Source organism: Rhinichthys klamathensis, unplaced genomic scaffold (genome assembly GCF_029890125.1).
Source record: "Rhinichthys klamathensis goyatoka isolate OS25496 unplaced genomic scaffold, OSU_Roscu_1.1 h1tg000015l_1, whole genome shotgun sequence".
In the NCBI taxonomy this organism is placed as follows: domain Eukaryota; kingdom Metazoa; phylum Chordata; class Actinopteri; order Cypriniformes; family Leuciscidae; genus Rhinichthys; species Rhinichthys klamathensis.
Window position 1 is genome coordinate 2,642,903 of NW_026606567.1, and position 14,851 is coordinate 2,657,753.

The following is a 14,851-nucleotide window of genomic DNA, read 5'->3' on the forward strand; positions in this document are numbered from 1 at the left end:
CTCTCATGCATTTCACAACAACGCAGCAGACGAAATTACTTCAGGCGGCTTGCAAGTAATGAATAATAAATGAACTTTCCACACATGCTTCAATCAATTAAGGACACTGGTGAAACAATGCACTGCAGCAGCAATAACTGGCAACAGTTACAGCTGATGTGAAACCGCTTAGCAGTCGAGCAGGATGTCCAGGCAGGCGCTCAGTGTTTTGTGAGCTCAGCTCGGGGAGGCACCAGTTGCTCAGTCGCTGCTGTGATAGTGGATCCGTGTCTCCGTTACTGAGTGATGACAACACTTTATATGTGAGCGAACTGAAACAATCACAGCGGAGGGACAAACGAGGGCGAAGGCGTTTTAATTTCCACCCCGGGTTGATTTGTGTCGACCATGGTGGAGCTGGAGAAGGAGGTTCTGCCGCTGCCGCCGCGGTACCGGTTCCGAGACCTGTTGCTCGGGGACTGGCAGGCGGACGACAGGTACAGCAACTTCAACTCCCAGCTTAAATGTTTACATACGTGCTTCCAGTTGAAATAGCTGCCTGCGAGCAATGCACAGGGAATTATTATAGAATTATGGGCAATTGTAGCCTAATAGTATGAGTGTGAGTATTAGTAAAAGCCATAGTATTAGCATTGGATTGAGAGTAGTATAGAAATTCCAATTGGCAGTAGAGTATTAGTACAGTAACCTACTGATATTGGTTATTGGTATTAATAAGGTCATTTGAATGCAATACTGGTACTAGTTTTAGAATTAAAATTAGTATTATGACCGTAGCCAACTAATATCAGTGTCAGTACTATTTTACAGTCTGGCTGTGTCTTAAAACTTACTAAGCACCTTGTGTCTTGTCTAGCTAGCTAGCTCTAGTCTGCGTGTTTATCCTGGCATAGGGTATGCGTAGTTGTTTTATGCAGGCTTTGATACAGCCTGCTCACATTTTGATCTCTTCAACAGCCATTTTACAGACGACAAAAGCAGAAAAAGATGAACTGACAAATATGTGGGTTTGTGCATGCTTGTGTCATATCTAGTGTCTATAATGTGATGATGTTTTGCACACCTCAGATGATATCACCTGTTTATTTAATTCAATGTAGCAGGTTACAGCACTGAGTGAGTGTCATGCATCGAGTCTCCAAATTAATGTGGAAACATGAAGATGGTATATTGAAATTTCCATGTATATGTAAATATTTAGATTTAGATTTACTATGTAAAGAAGGCCAGTCCCAGCTAACAAATTTTAGTTCCCAGAATGTTCTGGGAACATTAGTTTTTTAGGTTCCCAGAATGTTCTGGGAACGTTATTTCTAGGTTCCCAGAACATTCTGGGAACATTCCCAAAACATGTATTTGTAACGTTTGTTTTTGGTTAGCCAAGAAAGTTTTTGTTATGGAAATAGAATGTCTTTTTAGGTTTGCAGAACGTTCCCCAAACCTTCACGTTTTAACGTTAAAAACAACCTGCAGGGACCGTTCTGGAAAGGTTCTATAGGTTATAAAATAAATCCTATAAATAACCTACATGAACTGTTCTGGGAAGGTTTTCTTTAGGTTGTAAAAAAAAAAACCTATAGAATGTTACTAGAACGTTCTTATTTCGTCCTCTCCCCCTCAACCCTTCCCCCTTTCTGTGTTTGCTGAGGTATCACCAAATACCAACACTGCCACGGATGTCTATATTAAATAGATTTTTTTCTTCTTCTCAATTTCCGGGGATGAAATGAGTAAAGCCATTCAACACCAACATTTTATTTACTGGTTACATTTCCCAATTCTCAATTCCAATTTTTAGCGCACAAAAAGAAAAAAAAGAAAAGAAAAAAAAAACACTAGCCTAACTAATATTAAGTTCAAACATTTTAATAGACAAAAAAAGCAAAAACAATTAAGCAATAGCACAAATACAACATAATAAAGATACAAACAGTGCTTTAAAGGCCCCCTGAAATCAAAATGTAAGTTTTTTTTTTAGCTTTTAGTATGAATATGTTAGCCTTAAGGTTATCAATAAGCTGGTGTGTTCCAAAACAATGATACAATTCACATTTAGGAGATATAAGCATTCAAAACTTAGTCTTTCACTTCTGTTAAAATTAATCTGGATTTTTATGACATCACCGCAGACTTCAGCTTCTCATCACATCTTCTGTCCAATCAAATTCTCTCTTCGTCCCGTCCCCTATGCTATAAATAACACCGGCCAAAGCAAAGTTAACATGTCACGGAGCAATATGGGTTGGAGATGTGTGTTCGTTTGCTCGAATGCTCGAGTTTTATTCTGTTTACCAACTGTACGTTGGTTAAGAATTAAATGGCTAGAATTTATTCACACCTCTACTATTGAATCTAACGTATCATCAGGGCTATGGTGCTGTCAAGTACGACTTGCAGTCTGTGAGGTAAACTAAACGCTATTGGCTGTTTGAAAAGGGGGAGGGGGAATTCAATATGTCCCGCCTTAGCTTCCTGTTTCAGTGGAAATTACGTCAACGCATCATTCAAAGCTGCGCATTCCAAGGCATTTCAGTGGGCCCTTAAGTTTTTCAGGTAGGTCTAACAGTAATATTCAGGTAAGAAATACTACAGAAACTGAATAAAGTAATAAAATGTAAAGTAACACTCTATGGTCTACACTGTTTATGTACAATATAGAGGAAACCTACAAAGTTATTCAGTTAAGAGCAGTGAGTGAGCATTTTCTCTTTTCTTTTGTTCTTTGATCAGCGGTCTGTAGCAGGTATATTAGACTGCTGTCACTTTAAGACCCGACGCACATGACGCGGATCTGACAAGCATCCGATTCTTTACTCTTTACGTTCATTTAACACTTCTTAACTTTTTTAATACTGTGCTTACGAGGATATTCGCGTAATGTACAAGAGACTGAACGTGATTCAATTCCCCGATATACTCATGACTAAGTCATTTTTCCTACTTCGCTTAGAAGTAAAAAGAAGTTGGAAATACCTTTGCAGTGATATACTGTTAGCGAACATCCAGACGCCGTCCTCGCTGCTTAGATGAATATGTAAATAAACGCACGACAAAAAAGACAGCGGTGAGTAAACAATTAAGAAAGCAGTACAGAATGGCTCTTTCATAAATTATCACATCCTTTGGATTTTCCCTGCAGTCTTTCCCATCAAAATCAGTCTACAGGCTTTCATAGACAACATAGGAAGTCGGGGACAGAAATGAATGTTATTTTTGACAGTCCTAATATATCGACTATATCAATCACTTAACAAGATTTGTCATTTATAATTTGCCAACTGTAGCAAATCTACTGAGCATTTAACGCTTTCTTTAATGATGTCAATTTACCTGTGATACAGTGGTATATTGTGAGAGCCACAGCACTTAAAGGTACACATTAGCTAAATATGCCATTTAGCCAGATAGTGGAACATAAAAATCTGCATTTTATGCTTGACACTCCGTTGCTAGGTGAGGACGGAGGACCGAAACACTTTAGTCCTTTAGAAAGATAAGAATGAGTTTTCTCCCTCGCTTCTGGTCTTCCTGAGTGGGCGTTTAAAATGCACTAATTGGCGAGCGCTCATTCGTAAGGGGGTTAAAAGTAGGGGACATGTCTTCTTAAATGGAGCAACTACTTCAGGTGATAATTCCACATTTGAAACAGCCTCCATTTGACAGTTTCAAAGGGATCTCATTACTGAAATCATATCTAATCACTCTCACCAACTGGGGATTGATTATGTTATTTGCGTATCAGAGTGCGTGCGGGGGTGGAAAACACTGGTCTGTCGCTCTCCCTGTGGATGCGTTTTGTAGTACAGCTGATAAAGATAGAGAAGCTTGTTTCCTGTTCAGACAACCCACTGAACACTCTCACTGCATAAAGCTTACAATCCAATTCTGTGTGTGTGTGTGTGTGTGTGTGTGTGTGTGTGTGTGTGTGTGTGTGTGTGTGTGTGTGTGTGTGTGTGTGTGTGTGTGTGTGTGTGTGTGTGTGTGTGTGTGTGTGTGTGTGTGTGTGTGTGTGTGTGTGTGTGTGTGTGTGTGTGAGAGAGAGAGAGAGAGAGAGAGAGAGAGAGAGAGAGAGAGAGAGAGAGAGAGAGAGAGAGAGAGAGAGAGAGAGAGAGAGAGAGAGAGAGAGAGAGAGAGAGAGAGAGAGAGAGAGAGAGAGAGAGAGAGAGAGAGAGAGAGAGAGAGAGAGAGAGAGAGAGAGAGAGAGAGAGAAACATTAACCTGCTCAACCTGGCTCCTTGAGGACTCAAAAATAAGGATGTCTGGCTCCTTCGGCTCTGAATTAAAGACCTTGTAAAGGCAAAGTGCAAGTAGGCAAATCACTTTATGCCAGTGTAAACAGAATGTTAGCATTAAAGGATTCCAGATTATTATTGCAGCATGAAAGAATCTGTTCTGAATCTGAATCTGAATCTGCTCTTTTCCATCCATATATTTCAGGGGCGTTTCCTGCGAGAAGGCAAGGGAGGCAGCGCCTCCTCAAAAAATTGGATGAGAAAATAGTACATATTACAAAATTGAAACAAATATCACAAAATGTGACACTAAAAAGTGTATAGCCACTCGCTTTTCTAAAGTAACACTGTCCAACAGCGACACCAGCCGCTAAAGTTACAGCGGGACGCTGCGTCTCTCTTGCCTCCCCTGAACCCATTGACTTTTAAAGTCCCCCTGTGGTGAAAACCCAGCTTTTAATGTTGTTTATATGTCTATGTGCTTTTAATATGCTTTAAGACAAATCATGTACAAATTCATGTGAACACCATTGCTGAGTATTTTCTCTTTAAAACTGCAGTGAACCAAAGACAGTCTCAAAAACACGGATTGAAATCGCTGGTGTTTCTGACGTCACAAACTATTGTAACCAATCAGGTCAACGTGTGATGGTCAACGAGTGGATCTCTGAGCTGGTGCGAGTGAGTGGAGGCGGGGATGATTTGCATATTCACAGAACCGCGTATACTAAATGGGGCAAGGGTGTAGAGTTACATACAAGCTATTTTAAAGGTGCAATGTGTAACATTTTTGAGTATCTATTAACAGAAATGCAATATGACATCCATAACTATGTGTTCAGTGGTGTATAAAGAACTTACTTAATAAACCGTAATGTTTTTATTACCTTAGAATGAGGCATTTATATCTACATAGGCGCGGGAATCCCCTTCTATGAAGGTCGCCATATTGTGACGTCATGTTTCTACCGTAGCCGACAGCGAACAAACAGCGTTACAGAGCGCGTTTCGTCACTACATTGAAAGAGAAGCCGCAGGAAGCTAGAAGAAGCTAGTCATAAACACCGTGAGTAGTGACTTTTCCCTTGTCAGTGGTGTAAATATGTAGTTGGATTGTTTCATGTAACTTAATTCTTCTCCCTCGCTGTGTTATGGCTTTGCTATGTGGGGATAAATGTGCTGGTTAAGTTCGTGAGACAGCTGATTAGTAGGCTACTCTTGTCATTGACCGTAAAACAGTTACAGGAATCACCAACCCGTCGATCTTGGAAGCATTTTAAGTCGATCGAGTTTCCAAAATCAGAGAAAAAAAAGCCTATTGTGTGTAGTAAGTGGTGTCTAGGGGATGCGGAGGCGCGCGCGCTGTCACAATCATGTCATTTTTGCCGCGCGCACCTTTGGGCTCAGGCCATCCTTAAAAATATTTTGGTTTGCAGTAACAGCAAAAAAAAAAAAAAAAAAGGGTCGGTAGGTAGGTCTATATTTTTTTTTTTCCAAAATTCAATGGAAAAAAAAAGGACAATTTTGGTCATGGTGATTACGTCGGTATGAATTTAAACAAATTTGTGTCTTCAACCCATGCCTTTGGGCGCACCATTGCGAATCTCATTCTGATACAGGTTATAGACCACAAACAATTTGAAATCTTTGTAAAAAAAACATATTTATTGCATTAATTCCAGCTGCATTCATTTGGAAAAAAATAGGCAGAATCAAAAAGATAACAAACAATTTGAAATCTTTGTCAAAAAACATGTTTATTGCATTAATTCCAGCTGCATTCATTTGGGGAAAAGGATTGGGTTTTCAGAGGGAAACAAATAAATTAAAATGACTAATCTCACCAGCGCCGCGCCGACAAATAAAACAGCGCATTTGGCACTATTCGTTGAAATTGGACCCATAAACATCTGCTATTATTAACGGAAATCAGTGAGGTCAAATGGCTAGGCGCATTGTAGAAACTATATTAAGTAGTCCTGACATATTATGGAATGGTCGATTTTCTTTAGTGTAATTTAGTACATTTCGTTATGGGATGTGTTGTTTTATTGGTCAGCGCGGCGCTGGTGAGATTAGGTCCCGCAAGCAAACACTTCCTCCCTGCGCTGTCGAGTCTGTCGCGGCTCGCGCGTCTCGGTCCATTGAGCCGCACAGATTACATGTCCGCGCTGCGCGAACTCTATAACACCGCGCCGTTTCTTCCCACTTTCGGTGTGTTTGGCTTCCCATACTTATGTGTGTTTGTCAGAGCCTGCCGTTGCTGTGTGACGCGCGTTCGCGGCGGCCATATCGTGACGAGCTGGACGCGCTCCGAGAAAAGGCCGTTAACATCTATTCCCTATTTGACCATTAAGAATTTCGAATAATGAGCGCCTAAATGTTTAGGCTCATACAAACGTATTTCACAAGCAGCCGCGCCGCAGCCATCATCACCGAGCGCGAACCATTGACCGTGAATGAAACGAAGCGAACGCACAGACCATAGTGTGACATGCGTAAACCAATGGTGTAAACATAATCATCATATATGACGCCACGGGTTTTTATTTAAAAGAAAGAACGTAGCCTATGCAATTTATATTCACAATACTTACTATAATATAATTGATATTTTATTGCATTTGTATTAGTTGTTTGAAGAGTAAAAAAAAAATCGGTCGGTCTTAATGCAAGTTTACAACCGGCAAGTCGGTCGGACTAAAAAGGAAAAAAAATAAAAAATTGGGTCGGTCCTAAATTGACAGGGTCGGTCGGGTTACGGCAAACAAGAATATTTTTAAGGATGGCCTCATGCGGACGCGTCGAGTTTAAACAAGGCTTAACGCTTTAACCAGCTCAGCCACAGTAACAGCTCATATTAGCCAGCTAAACTTTTACTACCCTGTTAGAAAAAAAAAATAGTTGCATAGTTTCATGTGGTTCTTCTCCCTCGCTGTATTATGGGTTTGCTTTGTGGGGAGAATGTGCTGGTTACGTTCGTGAGACAATCAGCTGATTACTATTATTATATTATGTAAGGTGCATTGTGTAATATTTCTGAGGATCTATTGACAGATGCAATATAAAATCCATAACTATGTTTTCAGTGGTGTATACCCTTACGAAAATTAACCATGGTTTTACTATAGTAAAACTGTAGTTAACTATGACTGTAGTAACCGTGGTATTTTGGTGCGAACCATGGTTTTTAAAAACCATGGTTTTGATACCATGGTTTTACTACAGTTATATTGTAGTAATACTACAGTAAAACCATAGTAACCATGACTATAGTAACTGGTAAAAACCATGGTTTTGATACCATGGTTTTACTACAGTTATATTGTAGTAATACTACAGTAAAACCATAGTAACCATGACTGTAGTAACTGGTATTTTTAAAAACCATGGTTTTGATACCATGGTTTTACTACAGTTATGTTGTAGTAATACTACAGTAAAACCATAGTAACCATGACTGTAGTAACCATGGTTTTTGGAGCAAACCATGGTTGTAAAAACCATGGATCATGTACAATACATTGGTTGTATTGCCACAGTGTAGCCATTGTTTTACAAAATTGTCTTGAATTACATTTAAGCCATTTAGTTACAAAAAAACATCTACAAAATAACAACAGAAAGAAGTTACCATATGATACAGACTTTATTACAGAAATTACATAATCTGAAAGAAAATATAAACTTGCATTTGTTCTCACATGTGACAAAACAATAAACTAAAAAGTTGTAAAAAAAAATATTGGTGATAAAGTGGTGCTGTGCAATGGTTAAATTAAGTTGCTAATTTACAAATAATTTTTTTTTAATTTGTTCCAGTGTAATAATGATGAATATACAAAAATGACATATTGTACAAATAAACATTACTTAGAGCACCTTTAAATACACAGCATCCACCTCCTCTAAAATGTCTATAACCTGTAAACACATGCCTAACTCAAGCATGTTTGCAATTTATACTGTACATACATTAACAGGATTACAACAACATTACTTAACAATTAATTACTTTATTACTTAAAAACATTACTAAAAGTTTATTTTCTTATAATGGAAAATTCTTACATATACTACAAAATAAATTCAGAAGAAACGAGCAGTTCTTTTAAGAATATTTTAAATGATATCCACTCACAAGAGATGAAGACATGGAGTCTCCTCACGGAGGCCGATGAAGGCCAAATGAATACTCAACACTTTAAATTCTAGGTGAAAAAGTTTTTGTTGAAAAACATGTGATGCAGCATCCATGCCAGTAGCTGTCAGTATGAGTCTGTCATAGAGGCCAGTAGGTTACAGTCCAGCTTTGGTTTGGTTCTGTCTCGACCTTCAGCCCAAATGGACGCAGGAGCTAAAATGAGAAGAATACACACCACATTAACACATTATAGACATGTAATAATGTCCATTCAGCCAGTGTTTTCATAAATAACCCATAAATTATTAGGGCTCCAAAAGCCAATCAGAAAGAATGTATATTATATGATCAGCTGAGTGTATTCTTATATTATATACTTATATTCTTGAAAGGTTAAACAAAACAAAAACTACTAGTTTCATATATTTCACGAAAGAGAAAAAGGGTTGAAATAAAGGACACAAGAGATGGAGAAAGTATTGGTTTGAGTAGAGACATCTGTAACCAACAAAGCGATAGAGCTCTAGACACTTAATTAAATCTTAAATGCATGAATAATAAAGAATTGAGAAATACCCAGACAGATAAATCAAGAAAGGGGGTTTTCTCACCCAAAGCTATTGTATTGTTTGAACCTGGAAAACATCGCATGTGGACCTATTTTATGGTGATTTTTTTATTCCTTTTACAGTTTTAAAGGGATACTCCACTTTTTTTGGAAATAGGCTCATTTTACAACTCCCCCAGAGTTAAACTGTTGAGTTTTACCGTTTTTGAATCCATTCAGCCGATCTCCGGTTCTGACGGTACCACTTTTAGCATAGCTTAGCATACATCATTGAAGTGGGCAAGACCATTAGCATTTCTAAAAAAAAAAAAAAAAGACCAAAATGTTTCGATATTTTTCCTATTTAAAACTTGACTCTTCTGTAGTTACATCGTGCACTAAGACCGACAGAAAATGTGAAGTTGCGATTTTCTAGGCTGATATGGCTAGGAACTATACTCTCATTTCTGCGTAATAATCAAGAAACTTTACTTCCGTAACATGAGTGGCAAAAAAAGATTGGCTCTACAAAATACTTACAAAAATGCATTGGTTTGTAAATGTATTTACCACTAATACACTTGAATTGCCAATAGAACTCACTTTCTTCCAGTCCAAGAATTCCTTTTTTCATGTTGGTATAGATTGGACAGGTCTTTCTGGCAGACTGGGGGGGGTTGGGGGGGAACATAAAAGGCATAATATTTAGATATACAGTACATACCATATAATCATTATATGTTTATTAATGGCATTCACTATGACTTCACTATTTACCTGGAAAACAGCGGATGGTTTCACACTCTCTCTTGTCTGTATTAAAGAAGATGATAATTAGAAATTACATTTTTGCCAGTCACAAGTTGTCCAAAGTCATTAAATGTAATGCTTAAAGGGTTATTAGTTCACCCAAAAATAAAATCTGTCAGTAATTACACACCCTCATGTCGCTCCAACCCCGTAAGACTTTCATTCATCTTCGGAACACATATATGAACATATATGAAGATATTTTTAGTGAAATCTGAGAGCTGGATCACTCCTCCATAGGCTGCTAGGTAATCTCATCTGCCGGCAATTATTAAATTATTAAAGACATCGTTAAAATAGTCCAAGTGACTACAGTGGCTCAAACTCAAGTTTATCAAGCGACGAGAATATTTTTTGTGTGCAAAAACAAACATAAATAACGAACTTTATTCAACTATTCATTTTCTTCTGTGTGGGCCTCGAGTGAGTTCATTCATCAGAGCGACTTACTTCATTGAGTGAGTAATTACTGATAGAATTTTCAGGTGAACTAATTCTGTTTTCCGTATTGTTAATATATTAACAATACGGAAAACAATTTTAGATTCAAATTCAATTTCTATTGGTTATAGATCTGCCAGGTTCTCACACCAGCCAATCACAGCGCACTCCCTCTCCCGAATACTGATTACTCACACCTGCCATAAATACACACACCTTACCCCAGCTCATTGTCCGGTCTCGTTACCTTATCGCATCCAGCAATCTCCCAGCTTTCTCCTCGTTCCTTCTCCAGTGTATCGTCATTCCACCGTGTATCCATTCCCACCTGTGTTTATCTGCCTCGTCACCCACCGTATCATCCATCAGTCCTCTCACCTGTAAGTGGAAACATTCCATTCACCACCAGCATCCAGTTTTCCAATTTATCATTGTGCAATCTCACATTTACCTGCTTTACACACAGAAGGTGAAGGTGAAAAGTTTTACATTTCCAGGCACCGGCTTCAACCATGAGAACTCGTCTTTCTCAGGCCATTTTTTTGACACCTGTCGATTGTAGTAACTTTTTCACAGTGAGATGAGATCAAACGTGAATTGAGAAGAAAAACAAATCAACATTGAGATTTGGCTTAGTGCAGATCGTCTCACTATATATGTCACCAAGTGTGACATGGGATCATAGTCAAATACTTCATATATAGATGTTTATCCATATTTTATTTGGGAAGTTAAACTAAAACTAGTTTGACAAAAGTAAAAAAAATAATAATAATAATTTGTACAAATTTCATTTGAATTAGAACTCACTTTTCTTCAGGTCCAATAATTTTTTTCATAGGTGTGTAGTATGCTGGAAAAAAGGTTTTAAACAAAATGATTGATTATGTACCATATTCATTAATGTTATTTAAAGGTAATAGTTAGAATTTGAACCACAAGTTGAAATGACAGTTTGAAGATGCAAATGTGATTGAAAACTTACCTAACACTTTTTGAATTTTGGTCCAAGTTTGGTTTTTATTTGGATGTATATTCAAACTTTATTTTAGTCTTGTCACGTTATTTAATGATTTCTGATTCGTAAAATTTGTCAGATACAAACCAATAAAATTAAAAGGGGAAAAATTTACCCAAATTGACTAATGAACCTATACAGGCTTACATTACAAGATTTGGCAGTAGTATTGAGCATTGTTACCTTTTCCCATCTGCTTGGACCCCAGTAAGAGACATTTGTTAAGTGTTCAAAGTAATAACATTTAATGCACTAAAGAGATAAGCAGGTAAATAGATTAGAATTAAAATAGATTAAAATAGAAGCTTTACAAATAGATTTTTAGAAAAGTCAGAAGTTGCATCCAACATCCTTTCTTTACTCCTCGTCCAGAATTTGGTAAGATCTGTAAATACACAAACACACAATACATCAGCATAAAGCAGAGGTCACAAAACAATTTTTTTTTCAGGTTAATGCGCTTACATACTGCACGAAATCGTAGTAAGAGACGAAAAACTAAAAGGTCGACCTTACTCCGACATGCGTTATTGGTTTATTAAGCATAATCAATGTTTTTAAAAGAAAACTGACAAAAACTAGGTGTTAGTTTTATGGCTGGACGATATAATGATATTTATAAAACGGTTAGTTCCAATCCTTTTCACGATACAGCACAGCCTCTCGTACCTTATTGCTTACATATAACATTGATATAAGTGATCACCCAGATTTAGACCTAACTATATTGTCTTTATATAAAGCGTTCACAGGCAAATTTTGCTTTATGTCTTGGAAAAATCTGACATTGAGATTTTGTTTTTCTTCTATACATATTTGTGATTTGAAATTATACCCTTGTCTTCCATTGCTCGGCCAAACAGCTAGAACCAGCTCAAACTCACATAATAGGAAGGCAAATATTCTATCACCTTGCCCAAGATCACAAATTGCCGTCTTAACCTACCCCTTCCTGTACAGCTTGCTTGCATTGTTTAGTTTGTTTCTTGCTGCCACTCTTAGCTCATTAATATTTGCAGATGGAAACTTCTTTAAAGTGTACTCTAAAAAAATTAATTAAAAACAATTATGAGAAATATTTAGTGACAATTAACACAACTGTACACAATATAATGAATAAAAAAATAATGTGAGAAGTATCATACCAAAAATGGCATTGACATGCTTCTTATCCAAGCAAGGTTTCACACTCTCTGATGCACCTCCCTTTAATCCAGTTAAGGAGTGTGTTGACAGCTCCTCCTGTGTGAACATCACCCCAAGCAGATCACACACAAGTTTTGTAGGTCGCTGATGGTTGCATCGCTTAAGCTGTATTTGGTTCACTGTAACGCCATCAGCAATGGGCACCTAAAACATAAAAAAAATAATAGTAGAACATCCAAAATGACATTTAAAAAAACGGTAACACTTTACAATAAGGTTTCATTAGTTAACATTAGTTAACTACTTTAGTTAACATGAACTAAAAATGAATAATACTTCTACAGCATTTATTAATATTCGCTAATGTTAATTTCAACATTTACTAATACATTATTAAAATCATGTTGTGTTTGTATGTGCTTGAGGCACTTGTTGCTTTTCAAACACCTGAATCAGCCATTTACTGCATGAGCTACTGGGATTTGTGAAGAGTGACACATGGAAACATATTTAACAGCTAAAATTCATTTATAGTAATACAAAACTGGATGTCTTAACATCTCTGGGGAAAATGTAAGGGCGATAAGTGCTATTCTTTAGTTCTGTAAATAAAACAACTGTGCTCCCAATACCAAGCAATATCATTCAGTAAATAAAATTCCACTCAAACTTCTACAATAAGAATAGGCAACAAAAATGTTATTGTGTTTTGGAAAACTGCACATCATATTCTGGCAACACAGATAAAACAACCTAAGAAACCTAAGAAACAGCGATACGATACAACATTTTTATGTATACAGCTAAATGTATCTCTATGTTCAAGGCCTAAGTTAAAAAAAAATTAAAAAATTGAAAATCCAGTACCTGGCCACGTTTTTACTTAATGAAAGATTAAATTTATGCCAAAATATTTGAACCCTTATGACAAAATGGTAGGAAATGTACCCAGGTTTCACAAATTTATTTTATCAACCAATTGTGCTTTAAAACAACAACTAAACTTACATCCTCCTCAAGGGGGTCCATCCTCACTTGGTTGTCTTGCGATGAGTGTGGAGGATGTGCAAGTATGGCTGGTTTTTGATGTTTTGCAGGGGTGCTTCTTTCTTCTAAGCCCCCCTTCATTGCACACACCATGCTCTTCAACTCTAAAACAGAGATTCATAAATTGTGCATTATTACACGACATATAGCCTATAACACGCTCTCACATGTTTATTTTTCAGCATTGTTGGGAGGAAGACAAGATATGCAGATTCATCAACCAGATGCATTTATACCATTTTTTTCTAGAATGCGGCCCAGACCCCCTCCTGAAGTGGTTTGAGCGATCGGATTTAAATCTGCTTTGAATGAGAGCATTTACACCTGATCTTTTCATGATCGGATAGCTAAAACACCCTATAAATCTCTATCAATTATACCAATGCACTATCTTTACATAGACTACAAAGAAGACCTGAAATGTTTTTTTTTACCATTTATGGTGTCCAAGTGAACAAGTACTCTTCTGTTGTCTTCTTCCAGCTGCTTTATTTTTTCTTTCAAGGCACAGCAATTTGTGCATTCCTGTACAGCTGTATTGTCCTAAACGCATAATTGATGAATTGGTAGTACAAACTGTTGCAATGTATGTACCCATTTACAACAATAGCTATAATCATGCACTAAATCATGATGCATTCACTTACAATTAATTGCTCCTTGCGCTTTTCCAGCAGTTTTGATAAGAGACTAGGCCTCTTTTCAGGCTTAAAAGTGTAGAAGAGCACAGTATATAACTTTTTTTTTAGCAGAGTTATTACAATACAGGTTAAATTATATAAAATTTAATTGACTACTATTTTGAACACATGATACATACCTTTTTCTTAATTATTTCCTTCTCCTCAGGCTCTTCATCATCAGAAGAGATGCAAAGAGGTTTTCTCTTCCTTTTTCCACGACCACAGTCCTCTTCACTTTCATAGCCCTGTACAAGTTCATCTCTTAATTTGATTAGACTGAGCTTATCAGCTGTTTGGAAAATAAATTGTGTGCAAAATTACAAACCTCTACTAAAAGTGGTTTAATTGTTTAAGCATTTGACAGAGCAGAATCTGTGTGGGTTTGATAAAACTGTTAGAATTGATACAAGTCAGTGACAGTTTTTCTCAATACAACTTGAAGACTTTATTTAGAGTTATTTTTGGTCTCAAACACAGTTTGTTTGATTGCATAAAGACACACAAAAAATGTATTTGAATTTGTCCACTTAAAAGCTTTTCACGCTATATTTATATAGCCTGTATTTATCGTTCCTGTGTGACGTCACTCTCTTAGTTTAGGTCCATTTTTGACGCCTCATGGGCAAAAGTTTTATTTTAATTTCATAAAAGCACCGTTTTGTACATATAAAAACATACCTACAGTAAGAAAGTATATAGCTGACCAAAAATTTACATGTGAGTGAATAAGGTCCACCGTCCTCAGAGGTTAGCAATGACTAACAGTTAACGTTACGCGTATTA

At 37.0% G+C, this 14,851-nt stretch overlaps 1 protein-coding gene across 4 annotated transcripts in view; it reads left to right on the forward strand.

Annotated features, from left to right (window-relative positions):
- The window catches only part of LOC130068934 (potassium channel subfamily T member 2), a 113,792-nt gene continuing 98,941 nt past the window's right edge, over nt 1-14,851 (forward strand). For 3 of the 4 annotated variants that reach the window (XM_056232590.1, XM_056232605.1, XM_056232611.1), the window contains exon 1: nt 1-476. In XM_056232590.1, coding sequence (XP_056088565.1) covers nt 388-476 — 89 coding nt within the window. In that variant the 5' untranslated portion in view covers nt 1-387. The remainder of the gene's footprint in view (nt 477-14,851) is intronic. The other variant, XM_056232597.1, reaches the window with a different exon arrangement.